Below are 18,248 nucleotides of genomic sequence, written 5' to 3'. Positions count from 1 at the left end.
TTGTAAGTAGGTGGCACCATTGTTTAGCACTGCAGTACAGTGTTTAGTTCAACTTGTACTATCCTTCCTTAGAGCGTGTAATTTTGGGAGTCGAAGAGCTGTTCTTTCTGTATGTTTATAGTCCTACAAAGCATAGACAAGACCCCAGGTGACAAGTGACTGGCCTTACGCTATGGTTTCTGTCTGTTTTTTTTGTACTGTAGTTAGAAAGTTTCAAATCTCTCCCTTTCACCTATCCGAGTGGCTTCCTGAATCTTGAATGCCCCTATGTCTATGGCCTGCCTCGCCAGATGCTTAATTGTTCTGCTGTCATTTTTTTACACCATGGAGCAGGTTAGATGGAGATTAGCTGCAATAATCCATTCAAAGGCTGGGATTTTAACTTGGCTCTCTAGGATCTAAGGTCCACCAGAGTTGCACTTTCATCCTCCTCCTGAAGTATGCCCACGGCTTTCTGGAGCTACATAGAAGCCTCACTGTATGGCCCTTTGCTTTTCATTTATTTGTGAAGAGTCAACTCAGTTTTGTGACGAAAAGGGGATCACACTCGTATGCTGCCATGTAGTAGACCGACTCTAACAGTCCTTGTCAGCTTTTGCTTTTAATGTACACTTCATAGTTGTTTACAGCCATTATATGTTAACTGTCTGTCCTGGGAGCTCCAATGCTATGCTTTTTTTGTCGTACAATACCCGATGACCTCTGTTTAAAACACTGCACCCATGGAATCCTGGTAGTACTTATTTCAGATGAATTTGGTATGTAGAGGGATGAAGTAATTTCCCCAGAATCAGACTAATGTTTCAAGTTAAAATGTCACCTAAATATCCGGTTCCAAGGTAACCTGTGTTGTCTTCCATCCTGTCGCATTTTATCGGCAGTACAGCTGTTTTTTGCATACTGGCAGTTTTGTTTAGAGAGAGTGAAATGATTTGCCTAGTGTCGAATAGTTCTTGTATTGCTGAAGGCTGGATTTTAATTCAGGTTTTCGGTTGCTAGGACTAAAGATGTAGTCCATACCACTTGTTTTATATGCCCATTGACTGTCTCGCTTGTGAGACATCCCACCAGCCTCATAGACTGACTTATTGCTCGCTGTTCAAATGAAGTTAAGTATGGCTTACAAAACCTATTTCTCTCTGCATTGGTAACTGCTGCCACCCCATGTTCTGTGTTGTGTGGAGTGGCACCTACACTGCAGCTTTATGTGCTGTGATGACTGTGAATGGAGCTTCAGCTGAACTGTTTCTGTGTAAAGGATTTTAGTTCTGTTGCGTAGATTGAGATATTGTAGTGTTTGGCAGTTATGTTTATTGAGTATCTTGTCCATACCTCTGGTGAGTTTTTCACACAATTCCCCTGCACGGTGTCACACCCTTCACAAGAGTACACGTTGACGCTTGCATCCAACATGAGGCCCGTGGGAGGGATCACCATTAAAGGGGTCCATAATCCCCGAGGAGTGTACGAGTCCATCAGATACCGCTGCAGGTCACTTATCTTCAAATACAAAAGGCGCTTTTATTGAATAAATGATGCCGGCTGCTTGAGAAAAACTGTTTACATTGGCACCACTTGGGGGCAGTTTCTGAGCTCTTGAGCAGTTATAACGTATGAGTTACTTACCTTCAGTAACGAAGTATCTGGTTGTGACGTTGTGTAGCTGCAGATTCCTTAACTTAGAATATCTTAAGGCGTCAGACTGGATCCGGAAAATGTTTTGCAGAAGCACCTCTGCGTGCAGGGAACGGCGCCACACGACCCCGCCCTGACGTCGTCCACGTACGTGACGTCAGCAAAGTCATATAAGTCCCTTCTGGCGCGCTGGCGTCAGTTTTCTTTGGAGAAACCTTTCCGCGGCACAACGCAGAGCCACCAACAAAAAACTGTGAGAGTATGGGAACAGTGTACGAGGAATGAAAAGCCATGAATAAAGATGGAGGGTGGTGCAAGACACCATCGTAAAAGACAAAATTAGACACTCCCCACATATAAGTGAAAAAGCTGAAAGCTAAGTGAAGACCCTTCCCCAAGTACAACAAGGGAAGAACATCTCAACAGACAGAAACAGACTGTCATTACCATGTGGAACTGTGTCGTCCAGCAAGAACGGAGCACAGAGAGAACAACAGTCCACTGCAGGAAGGTATAAAAGACCGGCACTGCCCCTATAGTAATGGAAGTCTGAAACAGAGGTCAACAGATCCCCAAAGGACGACTGTAGAGGAGACCAGAACCCTGAGCCAATAGAAAAGGCGGGAGGGAGGGAGGGAAGGCAGCAGGAGAAGAAAAGAAAAAGAAGATGAATCTCCTGGTGAAGGTGAATCAAAAGGCACCATTTACAGCAAGAAACCCCTTGGAGACAGTCAGCTGTATATGGCAATTCTCAAAGGGACGCAGCAATGTGAGCACCTGTGAGAGAAAAACAAATGGTAACTGAAAGAGGCCAGTGGAGAACCCTACTTGGTAAGGCCATCGCAGAACAGGGAGGCTGGGTGGGCTTTAAGGAATCTGTAGCTAGACAACATCTCTACCAGATACATCGTTACCAAAGGTAAGTAACTCGTACATCTGATAGAGACATCTAGCCACAGATTTCTTAACTTAGAATAGATACCACAGCCATACCCCAAGGGGGAGGTGGGTCTGCGACAGAACAACAAAAAGCGCCAAGCACTTGAGCCGGCAACAGAGTGACGGACAATGGGGGAGGCTGTGGCGGAACAGCCAGACAGCAACCCAACTAGCTCGGAAGAGCAAGAGATAACGGGATGCAGACATCCCAAAAAGTGCCAGAATGGCGCTACACCATAGCTGTAGAAGCAGGTAGAAACGGCACCAGCCATATACCAAAATAAAAGAAAGAGAGAGGAAAAAGGGCCACTCTCAGCTTAATGGCGCACAATGTGAACACCTACCAAAGGTTGAGAAGAAACATGAAGAGATGCAACCAGAGCCTACCAGGCTAGTTCACGGAAGGAAGTCCGGAGAGGCTACAGCCAAGAACCAAAGGTCAAGAGGTAGAACTCAGCAATGCTTTTAGAAGCGCAGGCGGAAACAAGAAATACGCCAAGTGCACACCCAGTCCCAAAGGGGGGACAGGGGTGAACAGTAACAATCTGAAGCATCCTGATGCAGGCCACCACAGAAATATGCACAGAGCAAACAGCCACATAGACCACAAGGTGGCGTAGCTAAAATAAGCATAAGACTGCCCGACCAGGCAGCTTGAAGACAAAGGTGAGAACCAACACACGAAATACAGATATGCAGGGTGTAGACCCAGGACGACTGACATCAGAAGAGCCGTCCAACATGCCCAGCGGATATAATATAGGGTGATACCTAATAAAGGATGCACATCCGAAGGAAGGGGCAGCAGAGGCACCAAAGTACCAAGGCGTAGAAACGGAGGAAGAATCTCAGAATTCTAGACCACACCCTCTGACTGGAAGGAAAGTAACCCTTGTCCAGAAAGAGAGATAACATTCAGTATCGGAACACCAAGAAGGGAGCAGTGTAAAACGGGGGAACCACCCCAGTAAGTGGAACGCAAAAAGGGACCTCATTGGCAATCCACTTGTATCACTGAAAAGCTCCCTGACACATGGAGACATTGGACCAGACCTCGCAGCCTCGAAGAGAGTAAAGACGTAGGACGAAGAGTACCCATGGAACTTGTGTATATACATAATATAAATATATATAGCAAAGACGGGTAAACAGGCCACGACTATGCAACATGGTTGCACAGGAACACACCTAGTGCATTAATGGCAGACGGTAGCCACATTTAAAGCGTGATAAACACCCTGGAAACCTCCCAAGGAGGAGAATGAGGCAAATAAGCAAGATGACCCATGACGTATAGAAGAGGCCCCAAGGCACAACATTGAGCACCGTACAACATCAGATAAGAGCACCAGGTGACACATAGAGCCCAAGGGATCTGTTAGGCCCAGTTGACATAAAGCAGAGCTATATAATAGCATACAAGTACCCCACACGGAGTATGCACACCCCAACACGGGGAACACCTCGTAGGGCAAACGCAACAATCTGTGGAACACTGCCACAGTAGGCTCACTGCCAGCTCAAAACGCATAATGCATCCAAAGGATGCTAAATAAAAGGGTAAATACCCCTGACCATGTGAACAGAAGACCTGAGGCTTACTGCCAGCCTAAAACACATAACGCATCTAAAGGATGCTAAATGAAAAGGTACCACCCCAGAACAAACACCTGAGGAATACAGGCCTAAGGGGGAGGGCGAAAGTATGCAAGGAGGTGCTGAACAGCCAATTCGGCGTGAGCATCAAACAACAAAACCCATCAAAGGGTAAATCAACAAGTCGCTCCCGGATATTCTCCGGGAAGACACTATTCCGCAACCAAGCATGGCGCCACAAGGCAACTGAACTAGCCATAGCCCGGCCTAAGGAATCAGCAGTATCCAAGGCCGAGCGGATCGTAAACTCAGCAAGGTCACGGCCATCCCGGAGAAGATGAAGGAGGTCAACACGAGCGCCTTCAGTGGTGGCAGAGAGCAGAGACTCTGCAGAGTCCCACAGGGCAGAGGTAGCCCGAGCCAGGACACATACAATATTTAGTGACCGTAGGGCAGCACTAGTGGAGGCAAAGTTGTTCCGACCCCATGACTCAAGCCATCTGGACTCCCGGGAGGGATGAAGCATTAGCCGGGGCAAGGAAGGGAAGGCAGTTTGCAAAACAAACCCCTGAACGTCAAGATGCACAAATAAGCAAACTGGATTATGTGGAGCAGGACGGTGGCAGTGCAAGACAGAATGAGCCACCGGATCACCGGAAGCCGGCCAAACCCAGGTACCCAAAAGGGCATCATAAAGAGACGCTTCAAAGGTCAGAAGCGGCTCCACATTCCCTGACCCACGGTGAAGGACATCAAGTAGAGGTTCCACAGACAAAGGTGCTGAAGGGGGTTGCATGTTCAAAATCCGAGTGGACAAGGAGACTAATCTCAGAAAAGCCGCTCCAGCTCGGTAGCCCTCGTTGGAGGGGACAGCAGCTCATCAGGTGAGGACTGTAAGCTAACCCTCCTAGGACACTGAGGGTGAGACCAATGCCCAACTGAAGGGAGCCCCATTGACGAATGAGGGTCCTGATGGGGCTCCTGAGGAGGCGGGGATCCTGCTGGGTCCACATATTCTAAGGGGGGCACAGGCAAGAATATATCCAGTGTTGCCGGGCGTGAGGGCGACGCCAAACTCTCTCCAGATGCTCCCAGAGAAGAGTCAACAACCCAGCGTCGATGCGGTGCCGAAAACAACTTTAGCCGGCACCAATCGAGCCTCGTCCGGCGCCGACTCGACTCTGTCCGGCGTCAAGTCGGCCCCGTCCAGCACCGAATCCACGACAAGCTCCCCTTCCGAAGAAGGAGATGGCGCCGGAGCTGGGGAGGCAAGCCTCTGGCGCCACACCGGCGCCGACTCAGTCTCAACCACAACAGGCTCCGAATCCAAAGAAAGAAGCGGAGGTGGAGCCGAGGAGGTGAGTTTACGGCACTGGAACGGCGCCGACCCTGGCTCCGGACATGAGGCCCCCTGCCCAGAAGGCCGAGGTGTGCTCAAAGCAACGCTTTGAGCATCAGCAACCACCTGCGATGCCACAGGGAGCCCCACTGGACTTTGCGGCATGGCAGGGGTGCTATGGGTCGTAGAGGGGGACCCAGCCGGCCACACCCTGACGACAATATATGGATCGTAGAGGTGGACCCAGCTGGGCCGCGCCCTGAGGACATAACATCTCTGATGTCCCTGGAGGGCAAGGGCTCATTTAGCCCCCGGGGCGAACCCACCGTCGACTCCGTCAGGGACCCCGCAAGTAACAAAGGACCAGAGGACGCCACAGGGATGGGAGAGGACCCAAGGGAGGCCTGCAGAGCCGCGGCATAGGCCTCCATCTGGGTCTGAGTCGCCCCTGCACCCAGATAGGGCGGATAGAGGGGGGGGCGACTATCGGGGGCGCACATCCGGAATGTTCTGGGAACCAGTGCCCCTGACAACAGATGAAAGTGAGGTCGAGGACATCGGCGACATACGCCGCGACTTACCAATAAGTGGCGAACGACGGCCCCAGAGGGCGATCGACGGCAGAACTGGAAAGTAGAGGGGCCCGCCGGCATTGAGACCGAGGGACGAGACGACTCTGACCAGATAAGATGTGGGTCCGTCGCAGACATTTGCCGCGAACAGGAAGTACAAGTTTTAAAACCCAAAGGCATTGCACACTGTTCCAGACGCGAAGCGTCGAAAAAGGGCCTGAAAACAGGCCAGAGGAACCGCTTACTCCTGATCCGATTTGCACGTGGAAAAGAAGGAAAGTGACGTCAGCCCACCGGGAGGGACTTATAAGACCACGCTGACGTCACGTACGTGGATGACGTCAGGGCGGGGTCGTGTCGCGCCGCCCCCCGGCGCGTAGAGATGCTGCTGCAAAAAAACTTCCGGATCCAGTCTGACGCCTGGCGATATTCTAAGTTAAGGAATCTGCGGCTAGATGTCTCTATCAGATAAGCATTGCAATTCAATAGGTCTCACATTTGCGAGAGTTTGAGCTATTGGCATTGTAAATGACAATGCCTTTTATTAATGTGTGTAGAAAAGCTGCAAGTGGTGCATAACCACACACTTTGTACTTATAGTCCTTGCTTATGAGAAGCAAGGCTGGCAGTAAAAGAGACGTAGTTACTGCTAACGTTGCTTCTCGTGAGCAATGAGTGAAAGTACAAATTGTGTGTTTATGCACCGCTTGCTGGTTTTTAAAATACATAAATAAAAGGCATTGATATTTACAGTGCCAATAGCTCAAACACTTGCCAATGCGAGACCTATTGCATTGCAAATGCTGGTTTCATTAGCACATATTATAAACTTTTTTTGTTGAAACTACATCTCCCATAACGCCTAGCCATGTCCAACAGGAAATTATGTAATGCATTAGATTGTATATATTGGTTGCAATGTAAATGCGTGTTGGTTTCTGTTGTTTCCATGAATTAATTTTGGCTGAATTGAAAGTAAAAGGAATTACTGAACCTTCCATGGAGTGCGACCCAATTCTTGTCCTGGTGGAGAGGAGTGGTTATTATTTACGGCTGGGCTCGGCCGTGGGGAAATTTTACTGATAAAAAACCAATGAAATTCCCCCGTTATAGTTAGTGCAGGCAACTATAACTCACGCGACCGCAATCTTCTGCTGATGACATATGTGTCTTTATGAAAAAAAAATATTTGTAATATATGTATAGCTAAAAATGTATGGAAGAAGACATGGGCAAATAAGTGTCTAAATACAGTATTAGCATCAGCAGAGGATTGCGGTCGCGTGAGTTATAGTTGCCTGCACTAACTATAACGGGGGAATTTCATTGGTTTTTTATCAGTAAAATTTCCGCTAACTATAACATGTGTGAAACCTATGGTTTTTTCAGTGAATTTGCAAGGTTTTTTAAATGCTAATTCCTAACTATAACGTGTGTGAAACCTATGGTTTTTTCAGTGAAAATATATATATATATATATATATACGCTCCTTGTTCCACTCGAGAAACGGGGCACTCGCAGGCGGGTGCGATTTTGCGGCTGTGGACTCCGCAATACTATTTCGCTCCACTCCTCTTAATCCAAAAAGAAGATATCGCACTGCCGGGGACGTTGTCAAGAAAGGTTATTCAAATGACCAACAACCGACGCGTTTCGGCAAGAATGCCTTTCTCGATGTCAATGACACATCGGAAACACCATGTTTTTCAACATTTCTGATTTCATGAAAACAAGGAAAGGACTAGCGCATTCAATCTAACAAGGGCGCCATTTTGTAGTGAGTATATATACTCATATTATCTACATGCTTCAATTCATTTATGAATTATTTCGCAAGTACCTTACACAAATATGTATATAGTTGCATGTACTCATATTTACACATAATTTGGCAGTCATCAACCGTGTATCAGTTTTCAAATATACATTATGTCATGGTACACAAAGTTTATATATACAGATAGAGCGATATACATATAGCGAAAACGGACACTGAAGGATGTCCAAGACAAGGACAATAATCAGTAAGAAGTCCTCACACTACAGTATGATCTATATTTTAGGTAATCTCTCCCCACCCTCCAAATTGCCGGACTTCCTAAAGCAGGAGAATGAAAAAAGTAAGTAGAAGGTGACTACTTAACTATCTAGTCAAGAGAAGAAAGGCAGGACCAGGTCTGGACAACAGAAAAAGAGTAACAGGAGTGTGTCATACTGAAGACGTTGCGGAGATGTTGCCCTTCTGTGGCTGTGCCACTTCTAATTCACACTTTTCTGGTTACTAACAGCTTTAGGTGTGCTAGCTCTGGTATGTATGAACGAGGGGAGCGGAGATACACCATTGATCTGCAGTCCAGAAAGTGATCTTACAAGCTACCAGCTTCAACCTCCCTGAATGGTGTAGAAACACCAGTGAGCTCTTTCAGTATGGAATGCCACCCCCTACAATGGCTACTGTCTTGTGTGTGAGTACACCTGCTGCCTGAGAAAGGGTGCCCGGCAGTGTCAGGACGAGTGTGAAGGTGCACTATCCTAACAATATTGTATTTCCATGGGGGAATCTAAAATTCATTAAACTAAAAAGCATATGATTATAGCCACCATCAACATACATTTCAATGCGTTTATATAAACAAATGTATTTCCCGGGCAAAACATCAGGGGATACTGTATGTGAAAAAAAACATCTACCTGTTGATTGATGACCTCCAAGCGTGATTCCCTTAAGTGTGTCTTAAGCCATTCTGTAGCCTGTGAAGACGGATCAACCAGAAAAGGACACACTTGGCTCTGGCAAAAAACAAACAAACAACATATTACACAATCCAGTAGAAAAACCTTTAGCATATTGGATCCCTAGAACACAAACCTTGTCTCTCACTTCCAGGCATGATAAAATACAAATATCTGGTCTCAGGTGGTTCCTAGGCCATCAACACCCAAGCATATCTATGGAGTAAGACACTCTCAAGAAACTTGGTCATAAAGGGCCCAATTCACGTAGGTTTGTGAGTTCATGAGGGTAACTTAAAAGAGAATAGAATTAATTTTACAATTCTAAATTCCATTTAGCTACTTACAACAGCAGAAAACACACCAATGTAAGTTTATGGCTATATGGGGTTTAGAAAGCATCAGGTGGTAGAGAATCGCTTCAAAATGCAAGGTGGTAGACAAAACATTGTAAATGGCCACTGTCACCCTTGAATTACTTGCAAAGTTTTTCCCAAAAAAGTTGGTGAAACTAGTTTCAGGGAGTGAATGAGAAGTGAGCCAACCCCATAATTTATTGGGTGCATTGGGCAGAAAATGGTATGCATGTCATAGTTAAAAAGGAACACACTGCTGTTAAGCACACAATTTAAAAAGTTAGATGTGCAAATGCAGATTTCGGCCACACTTTGTCAGTAAAATTGTCGGCCTTGTGGACACTGCTTAATTAAGGGCCTGATTACGATCTTGGCAGACTGGGTTACTCCGTCACGGTCACGGATATCCCATCCACCAAATTACAATTCCATAATATCCTATGGAACTTGTAATTTGGCGGACGGGATATCCCTCATGTTTGTGATGGAGTATCACATTCGCCAAGATCATAATCAGGCCCTAAGTCTAGATGAGATGACCTACTTCAATTGTAATAAGCGGCCAAAAAGAGTAGATATCTTACTTTTTTTAAATTACTTTGCAAACTAACATCCTGTAAGAAATCTTACCGCTCTCAAGGCCAGGTGCACACAATGTACCTGTTGAAAAGTACATCAGAAAGCATACAAGTCACAAGGCATAGTAGGAGCCAAAAGGTACCACTGGTATATATAGAGAGACCAAGGAAACACTGCACCACCCATTGGGTTCAAGGAAGGATGGACAGCAAGGAAAGAGATTCAAGACTGGAGTCCCAACATGGAGCAGTGAATGGCAGATCATGAGGGTCACCAGCTCCTGAACAAAAGCCACTTACTTACATAGCCTGTACACCCAGTTTGGAAAGAAAGTTGTTATGGAGAGTTGCTGCCAAGCATCACAGGGCAGCGCACCAACTAAGCCCCCCTCGTTACGCCTCCTGTGATTAAAACGTATTTTAAACAACCAGCTTCTTCTGACTGCTGCAGGCGAGAGTGCAGTCTTATGGCAGAAGAAGCAAGGAAAGTATGAGACAAGACAAACACACCCAGGGGTTACGAGAAGGGTTCATCGGTGACTGCAAGCTGCGAGAAGACAGCCGCAAAATCAGGAAGCAACAAATAGGGTCACTTGGTAGCAGCACCGTGATAGGTGTATTCTACCGTAACTATGCCAATTGGGGAAACAATGACGTTTTCATATTTTTAGAACATTTAAAATACAGGCCCGGATTAGGGGTGCCTCGTAAAATTCTTACACCCGTGCAACCCTCTCTCCGCACGCGTGCCAGAATTATTCATTTTGGGTCACAAACCAACACTCAAATTTTTACCTGATACATTTTGCGTAAGATGATGTTTGGTACGCTAAGCACCAAAAATCATCTGTTTCCATCATACAAATAATTTACTGCCTCCGGTAAATAAGGATACCCAGCATATCGTTATTTACCTGGTGCGAGAACACCCCAGGCTGCAAGAGTAAAATAATATTTGAACTGTTATGGCGGGGCATTAAATGAACAGAAGTCCACTTGAAAAAGAAAAGAAAGTCGAAAACAAAATATAAAATTTAGACCTCTCTTACCGAAAATTTCAAAGCATAGATCTAAGGCAGCGTCAAAATGAAAAGCAAACAGAAATTAAAAGTCAACAACGCAAGGAAATGCAAACATGGATACAATCATAGACATAAACGATGACAATCAATGAAGGGAGACATTTGTGAAACTAAACATTAACAAACATATGCAAATACACTAAACAGAGCAGAGCTTCCAGAAACTCAAAGGAGTTTCAATGTTTAAAATAAATCACTCAGATGTGGGTGTCGAACCCACATCTCACAAAAACTGCTAACCCGATTGTAAGTGAATGTATCTAGTTGGCGAATTGTCATTCACTTTAACACAACAACTAATATTAATGATAAAGGCAACAACGCTCAAAATGGACTTTTCTCAATGCCTAATTTGTAAAACTAAAAAAACTAAAAAATTAAATGAAGTGCCTGGCCCCTGCAGTTTGCACCGCCCATTGCTCCCACTACCGCTGCAAATGGCTGTACTATCACTACTAGGCAATCACACACATAGAAGTGTGACAATTCAGACTTTAAATATACATTAAAATGACTAATACATGCCGCCCAAGCTATTCCTAAAGGTTTGGGTGACAGGTATTAGTGATTTTAATGTTATTTAATTTTTAAGCAATAGCAGTTGAGCTCCTCAAAAAATAAGTCTAACGGTGACACCATGTGGCAGGCTGTCATAAGAATCGGTGTTGACAGTAAAGTGCTGGTGCCGAGCACCAGAAACCACCAGCTCAAATTAAAGCGCTGGCATTTCTTTTTACTGAAGCTGGAGAAACGTGTCTAAAGAGATCTCCTGTATGTGAGGAGAGATAAGCGGGTTCTGCTTTTTTTCAGGGAACCAGTTCAGGTTGTGCTTTTGTCCTGCTAGGGGCGAATAAGAGGTCATTGGTCCTAGTAAAGGTACATCAAGAGGTTTTAGTACAACCGCAATCTCAATTAGCAAGGGTCATTTTGTGATGCTCTTTCTGGTGGATACTCTCCCTAACCACAGATTCCTCACCTTTAGAATATTCCCCAGCTGCCAAACTGGATCCAGAAATTGTCTAAGCAGTGATCCCTAGCTCCATTCTACCCCGGAAGTGACAGAGCAAAGCTGCGTGTAAGCACTATTTCTCCTAATGGACGTAATTTTCTCGCTCAACTTATTCCACACCCTCACACCTGTAGCACAACAGAATCAGAGCTACCAGTGAGAAAATCTCTAAATTGGAAACTTTTTAGATGTTAGATAAAGGCAACTCCACAGAACGGGGAGGTGAAACGGCACATAGGAATCCGCAATTAGATAGAGTACCCACCAGAAAGAACATTACTGAAGGAAAATAACTTGTTCTTCTGACTGACACTTCTATCCGCAGATTCCTCCCATTTAGCATAGATACCAAAGAAGTATCTCTGAAAAGATGGAGGAGTCTGATGAATGGACTTCACACTAGGATATCTTGCAGGCCCAAGTAGAAAAAAATGTTTCCCTTTCTGCGGATCTGCGAGTTAAGGCAGTAATGGCTGGTGAATGTCAGGACATAAAATCATGTGTAGCTGCTTGGCTGATGTCCAGATCCAAAACACCCCTCGCTAAGGCCATTATGATGGCTTTAGCTTTGGTAGAATGAGCACAAAGGCCCTCAGGGGGGTCCTTCCTGGCCAAGGCTGTGCACATTTTGACTCAGAGAATGACTTAACATTCTGGATACAATATCTTTCTGCCTATCCTTCCCTTCATACCATCTGTGAACCGCACAAAAAGTTGGTCATATACCAAACTGTTGCTTAGTCCAATTGATATAAAAGCTAAAGAATCTAATAGGAAGCCCATCTACTTTTTGGAAGGATGTGGTAGAGAGTAGGAGGCATGGAGCGTGATGAATTGCCCCATATAGAAGGGCAATATCACCTTTGATAGAAAGGATGCCCCTGTACAAAGCACCAGCTTGTCCTGAACAAAAGTGGTTTATGGTGTTTACTGGCACCACCTGTAGTTCACTGACACAGCACACACAAGTAATCGCAATGAGGAAGGCATCATGTGTGTTAGTCGCAGAGCACATTAAGAAGGAAAGAACAAAATTAAAGTGCCACTGCGGCATAATAACTAATGTAGTCTAAAACATGTCTATAAGCCCTTTCAAAAGCACGTAAGGTGGGCTTATCAGGCATATGTAGAAAGGCTGAGATGCCTACACATAACCTTTAAGGTTTGCCCACAGCTAGGCCTTGTCAGGATAAAAATTGGACAAACAGAAGGAGGTTTGGCCTACAATGGATCGACCCGACATTCCTTGCAAAAACTCACAAATTTTGCTGAACGTGCAGAATAGAATGATGGGCGTTAAGGACCAAGATAGCATTAACAACCTACTTAGACACATTGAATTCGCTCAGCTGGTTCACGCAATTTGGATGCATGGAGGTGTAGGTTGTGGAGGTTCGGGTCTAGTACCCTGCCCTGTGATTGGCAGAGCAGGTCCTCCCAAAGAGGTAGACAGGGGTGGTACTGAGGCAGGAACTCAGAATGAGCAGGTCAGAGTAAAAGAACCTTCACTCCCAGCCCCAGGCTATCAGGATGGGCTAAGCCTGGTTCCTGCTAACCTTCTGCAAAAGCCAGGGAAGCAGCGGCTGGAAGACTGGAGTCCCAAGGAAGGATGAACAACTCTTCCAGTGAACCATGAGGTGAAAACTCAGGAGCACAAAAGGCTGGAGAACTATCTCTGGCTGCAAACGTCTCTCGTGGTCAGCTATATTTTGTTTACTCACCTTCCCTGTCCTGGTGTTTAGGGGCAATGCTAGATGGTTAAACAGTCAGAGAAATCCCCTTGGAGGTCCAGCCAGCGTCACAGTGTTAGTGCTTCTTGGCACATCACAGGTGAGCCCACACCACCCTGTTTGTTGCACTACCACATAGAGGTTGTGGTGTCCTTCAGAACTTGCACAGGCCTGCACTTGTTGCAAGGCAAAACAGACTTGAGAGCCAGCCAGATGGCACACAGCACCAAAAAGCTGATGTGGTTCTTCTGCTGCACGCAGACCAGAGGCCTATGATCACCACCTAGTCATTCTGGCCTCCCTAGCCCAGAGGCAAGATGTCCATAACTACTATGAACACTGGATTGAGTAGAGAGAACAGGCTGCTGCAAATCAATCTGGTATCCTTCATCTACCAATGAAGGTCCTGGGCCACCTTGGCCAGCACAAAGATGTTGTTAAGATGCACCCTAAATACTCAGCCCACTAAGGGTGAAAGGTCCACTGCAGATCCCCAAGTGCCAACAGGCATGAGGCACCAACACAATACACGAGGCCAGGACTCCAAAAAGCCTCAGAACTGTCCGGAACACACAACCAAGCTTGAAACGTCAGGATCATATCCTGAATGGTTCAGACTCACTGCGGGGGCAGAAAAGCTTTGAAATGAACCACGCCCAGAACAGCACAGATAAAGAAAATCCTCCACACTGACTGAAGGTGGGATTTCATCTCATTGACAGAGAACCTCAGGAAAGACCATAGAAAGATGGTTGTACACAGGTGGTCCAAGGCGGACTATGACAAGCCCACTGTCAACAAAGAGTCATCGAGCTACTGGAATCCGGGTACTCATCATGACCATTCAAGATATGTTAACACCACAGCCATCACCTTCGTAAATAACGAGGTTGTGGGGGATGGAGACGGGGACAGAGTAGCCAAACTGCATAAGTGAAATCGAAGTGCTCAGACCCCCATAATGAAGTGGGGGATTCCTGTGGGACTGCCGGACTGTTATATGGAAATATGATTCATAAAAGTCAAAGGACACCATCCAACCTCCAAGATGCAGGGCTGAGAGGATCTAGGCTGAGAGGTTCTAGGCCAGAGTCAGAGCGGAAGGTCGAAAATCGGCCTGAGCCCACCATCTTTCTTGAGCACTAGGAAGTAATGAAAGCAACACCCTTTGCACCTATTCTTCTTGGGGACTCTCTTGATTGCCACTTTGGCCACCAATGACTGAACCTCTTTGCCAAAGATAGAGGGATTTTCTGTCAACGTCTGAGTAAAAATAGGAGTGTGATGGGGAGGAATTGACACAAAAGGAAGAGCATACCTATGACGGACAACCTACACGACAGACTGGCCAGAGATAATTGCAGGACAGTTGGGCAGGTAAAACATATTCTTCCCAGAGCTGGCGACAGATGTCTCCCAAATGGGGAATGATAGAAACTTGTTGGCTACAGCTGCAAGTAAAGAGGAAGATTAGGACTGGCTATGTTGTTGGTGACCCTGTGCTCTGCTACCACCATGCCCCTTGCAGCCTCGAAAGGGCTAAGCGGGTCTCTGAACAGGCTAAGGCGGCTGCCTCTGGTGGTAAGCCAGACCCCGGCAGTAAACTCTGAATTTATGGTATTGTGGAAGTGGCAGGCTGTTGAGAGCACACAGTAGAATAGCTATCTTGGAACCACTGAATCTGCCTTGTTTCTAAACAGCCTGCATGTCCCTGGATAAACCTGTGGTGCACATCCAAGCGGGATGGTGAATCACCACATTAGTGCCTATACAAAGACCCCACAGTCTGTATTGTCTGGGCCCCGTAAAGTGTACTGAGCCACATCCTGTCAGTTGTGGGAAGTTTGAGCAAAGATATTTTGCAACTCATCAAGGAGGGCAGGCAAGATCTTGCTCTAAATATTGCAGAGGGAATTAGTGCATCTCTCCAACAAAGAGACAGCAATCAGATTCCACAAGCAGAGACCACAAGCAAACGAGAACACCCTCTTGCCAAGCACAGCCATGCAGTTTGATTCTCTGTCAGGTGGAGCAATACGAAGGCTTCTGGTTTAAACTGATGGCTGAAGACTAAACCACAAGATTCTGGTGTAGAGAGCGGTGTCAAAAAGCATCCTACACCAGAGCAGGCTTATGATGCTTAGCGATGGGGTGACTTATCAGTGGCACTCAACATGGTTTTGGCTATGCTGGCATCAGGGCGTCTGTCAAGGTTTCATTGAAAGGTAGCAAAGATTCTGAATTAGAAGGACCAGGTTTCAAGATTTCTGTAAGCAAACTAGCTTAGATTTCCACAACTAGGAACTGTAGTTCCAACACCTCTGAGCCGTATGGACCACTACCGCAAAAGAGGTGCTTTCCTTGGTTGGGAGCCCCAATAGGGAGTCCCAATCCTTCACCGATGAGGTATAAAGGCCAATAATATTTTGAAAGGCCAACAAACAGACCAGCAGCAGTATAATGAGAGAGTAAATAAAGTAATTTCCTCCTCCGTATTGTCCACATCATGTCAGATCATTCTGAAGGTCCTGTGTTGCATCTGCATCTAAACTGAACAAGGCACTGCCAGAGAATCCTCCCATGCTATGGGCTGTACCTTAGTGACTTGTGATGAGACAGTGCCTGAGCGGTAGCTGAAGTGGGCACCAGATGCAAGGTCGACGTCAGATCTGGCACCGGTGCCTCTGGGGCTAGGTTGAGCATCAGATCAGCCGGAACTGGTGAGGCATTTGGTGCCCTGATACATTTTTTAGAAGGTCTAAACCTGTCTCTTTAGGAGGTCAAATTTGACCTATGCTGATGATGTCAAAAGCTTTAGAGAAACTCTGTATCAACCAAAAGAGAGCTTCTGACCTGCGTCGGTTAGGCACAGAGAAACAGAAACTGATGCAAGTACACCAAGCTGTGCCATTTATAGTCCAATGTGGTCATGTCTTGGGGCAGTCAGAGCTAAGACAGGTGATATTGGACAAATTACTTACCTTCGGTAACGATATATCTGTATGAGATTAGTTATGGATTCCTCACCTTAGAATTACCCCTAGGCGTCAGACTGGATCTGGAGAATTTTTCTTCAGCAGTACCCCTGCGCGTCGGTAGGTGGCGTCGGTCGACTCCACGTTCATCGTCGGCATCGTGTTCGCCGAAATGACGTCGTGATATTTACTTAGACACCACCACTGCGCGCTGACGTCAGTTCTTTACACGACTTACACACCAGAATCCTAGAGCCATGCAAGACACTGACAACTGGTGCACAAAACTAGGGCCCTGAAGGGAAATCCCTTACCCTAGAAGTCAGTTTGCAGAAGGGGGAGGATGGGTGGGGAGGAATCCATAACTAATCTATGTTTCTTACAGATATATTGTTACTGCAGGCAAGTAACTTGTTCATCTGAAAGAGACAATTAGTTATTGATTCCTCACCTTAGAATAGATACCCCAGCAATACCAACCCTGGAGATGGGTCTGCTAACGAAGTTCACACCTGAAAGTCCTGGAGAACTGAACGGCCAAAGAAGCCATCCCTCCAGACTTGGCTGTCCAGGCAGTAGTGTTTGGTAAACGTGTGCAATGAAGCCCAAGTAGCTGCCTGGCAGATGTCATGAAGGAAGAATCCACGTCCCAAAGCAGTAGTAGCTGCCGTCGCCCTGGTGGAATGGCACGCAACCCCCTGGAGGTTCCTTTTTCGCTAAGGAAAAGCAGATTTTGATGCAAAGAACGACCCATCGATAGATGGTTTGTTTTTGCACAGTCCGACCTTTCTTGGCGCCAACATAGCCAACAAAGAGCTGGTCATCCACCTGGAATTGTTTTGTGCTATCCAGATAGAATGAAAGCGCACGTTTTGGATCCAGAAGGTGGAGCCTCTCGTTCTCTTTAGAAGGATGCGGGGGTCGGAAGAAGGTGGGCAAAGTGATGGTCTGTCCTATGTGGTAAGAGGTAACCACTTTTGGAAGGAAAGAAAGCCTAGTCAAAGGACAACTTTGCCCGGAAGAACAGCCAGAAAAGGAGGTTTGGAAGAAAGAGCTTCAAGCTCACTCAACCTGTGAGCAGAGGTGATGGCAACCAGAAAGGCAGTTTTAAGTGTCAGAAGTCTGAGAGGACAGTTATGTAGCGGCTAGAAAGGAGTGCACGTTAGATAGGTCAAAACCAGGTTCAAGTCCCACTGGGGCATTACAAAAGGAATTGGCGGAAACAAATGAGTAATGCCCTTAAGGAAGCGATTTACAATAGGGACTTGAAAAGAGAAGGCTGGTAAGGAAGCCGAAGGAAGGCCGAAATGGCCTAAAGATATCCTTTTAGAGTGCCCAGGGCAGAGCCTTGCTGGGCCAAAGAAAGAATGAAGAGGAGAACCTGTGAAAGGATGCAGAAAGGGGAGTCACAGCCTTTGCTGCGCACCATGCCACAAATTTGCTCCATCTACAGGTATATACCATTTTGGTGGAGGTACGCCTGGCTGCCAAGATAATGTTACAGACTTCGGGAGGAAGATCGAAAGCTGTCAACTGTTGCCGCTCAATCTCCACGCAAGGAGGTGGAGGCTGGACAGCTTCGGGTGGCGGACCGTCCCCGGCTGATGCGGCAGAAGATCCTCCCAAAGGGGCCGTCTGATCAGAGGATCGATGGCCATGTGCAAGAGCTCGGGATACTATACTCTTCGAGCCCAGTCCAGAGC

At 46.4% G+C, this 18,248-nt stretch overlaps 1 protein-coding gene across 1 annotated transcript in view; it reads right to left on the bottom strand.

Annotated features, from left to right (window-relative positions):
* The window catches only part of DYNC2H1 (dynein cytoplasmic 2 heavy chain 1), a 1,714,832-nt gene that overhangs the window by 672,931 nt on the left and 1,023,653 nt on the right, over positions 1-18,248 (bottom strand). The window contains exons 64-65 of the mRNA XM_085621461.1: positions 10,799-10,819; positions 8,774-8,872 (exon numbers count right to left, since the gene is read on the bottom strand). Coding sequence (XP_085477587.1) covers positions 8,774-8,872; positions 10,799-10,819 — 120 coding nt within the window. The remainder of the gene's footprint in view (positions 1-8,773; positions 8,873-10,798; positions 10,820-18,248) is intronic.

The sequence above is a fragment of the Triturus cristatus genome, chromosome 8 (genome assembly GCF_964204655.1).
Source record: "Triturus cristatus chromosome 8, aTriCri1.1, whole genome shotgun sequence".
Classification (NCBI taxonomy): Eukaryota; Metazoa; Chordata; class Amphibia; order Caudata; family Salamandridae; genus Triturus; species Triturus cristatus.
This window is presented reverse-complemented; position numbering and strand designations above follow the sequence as displayed.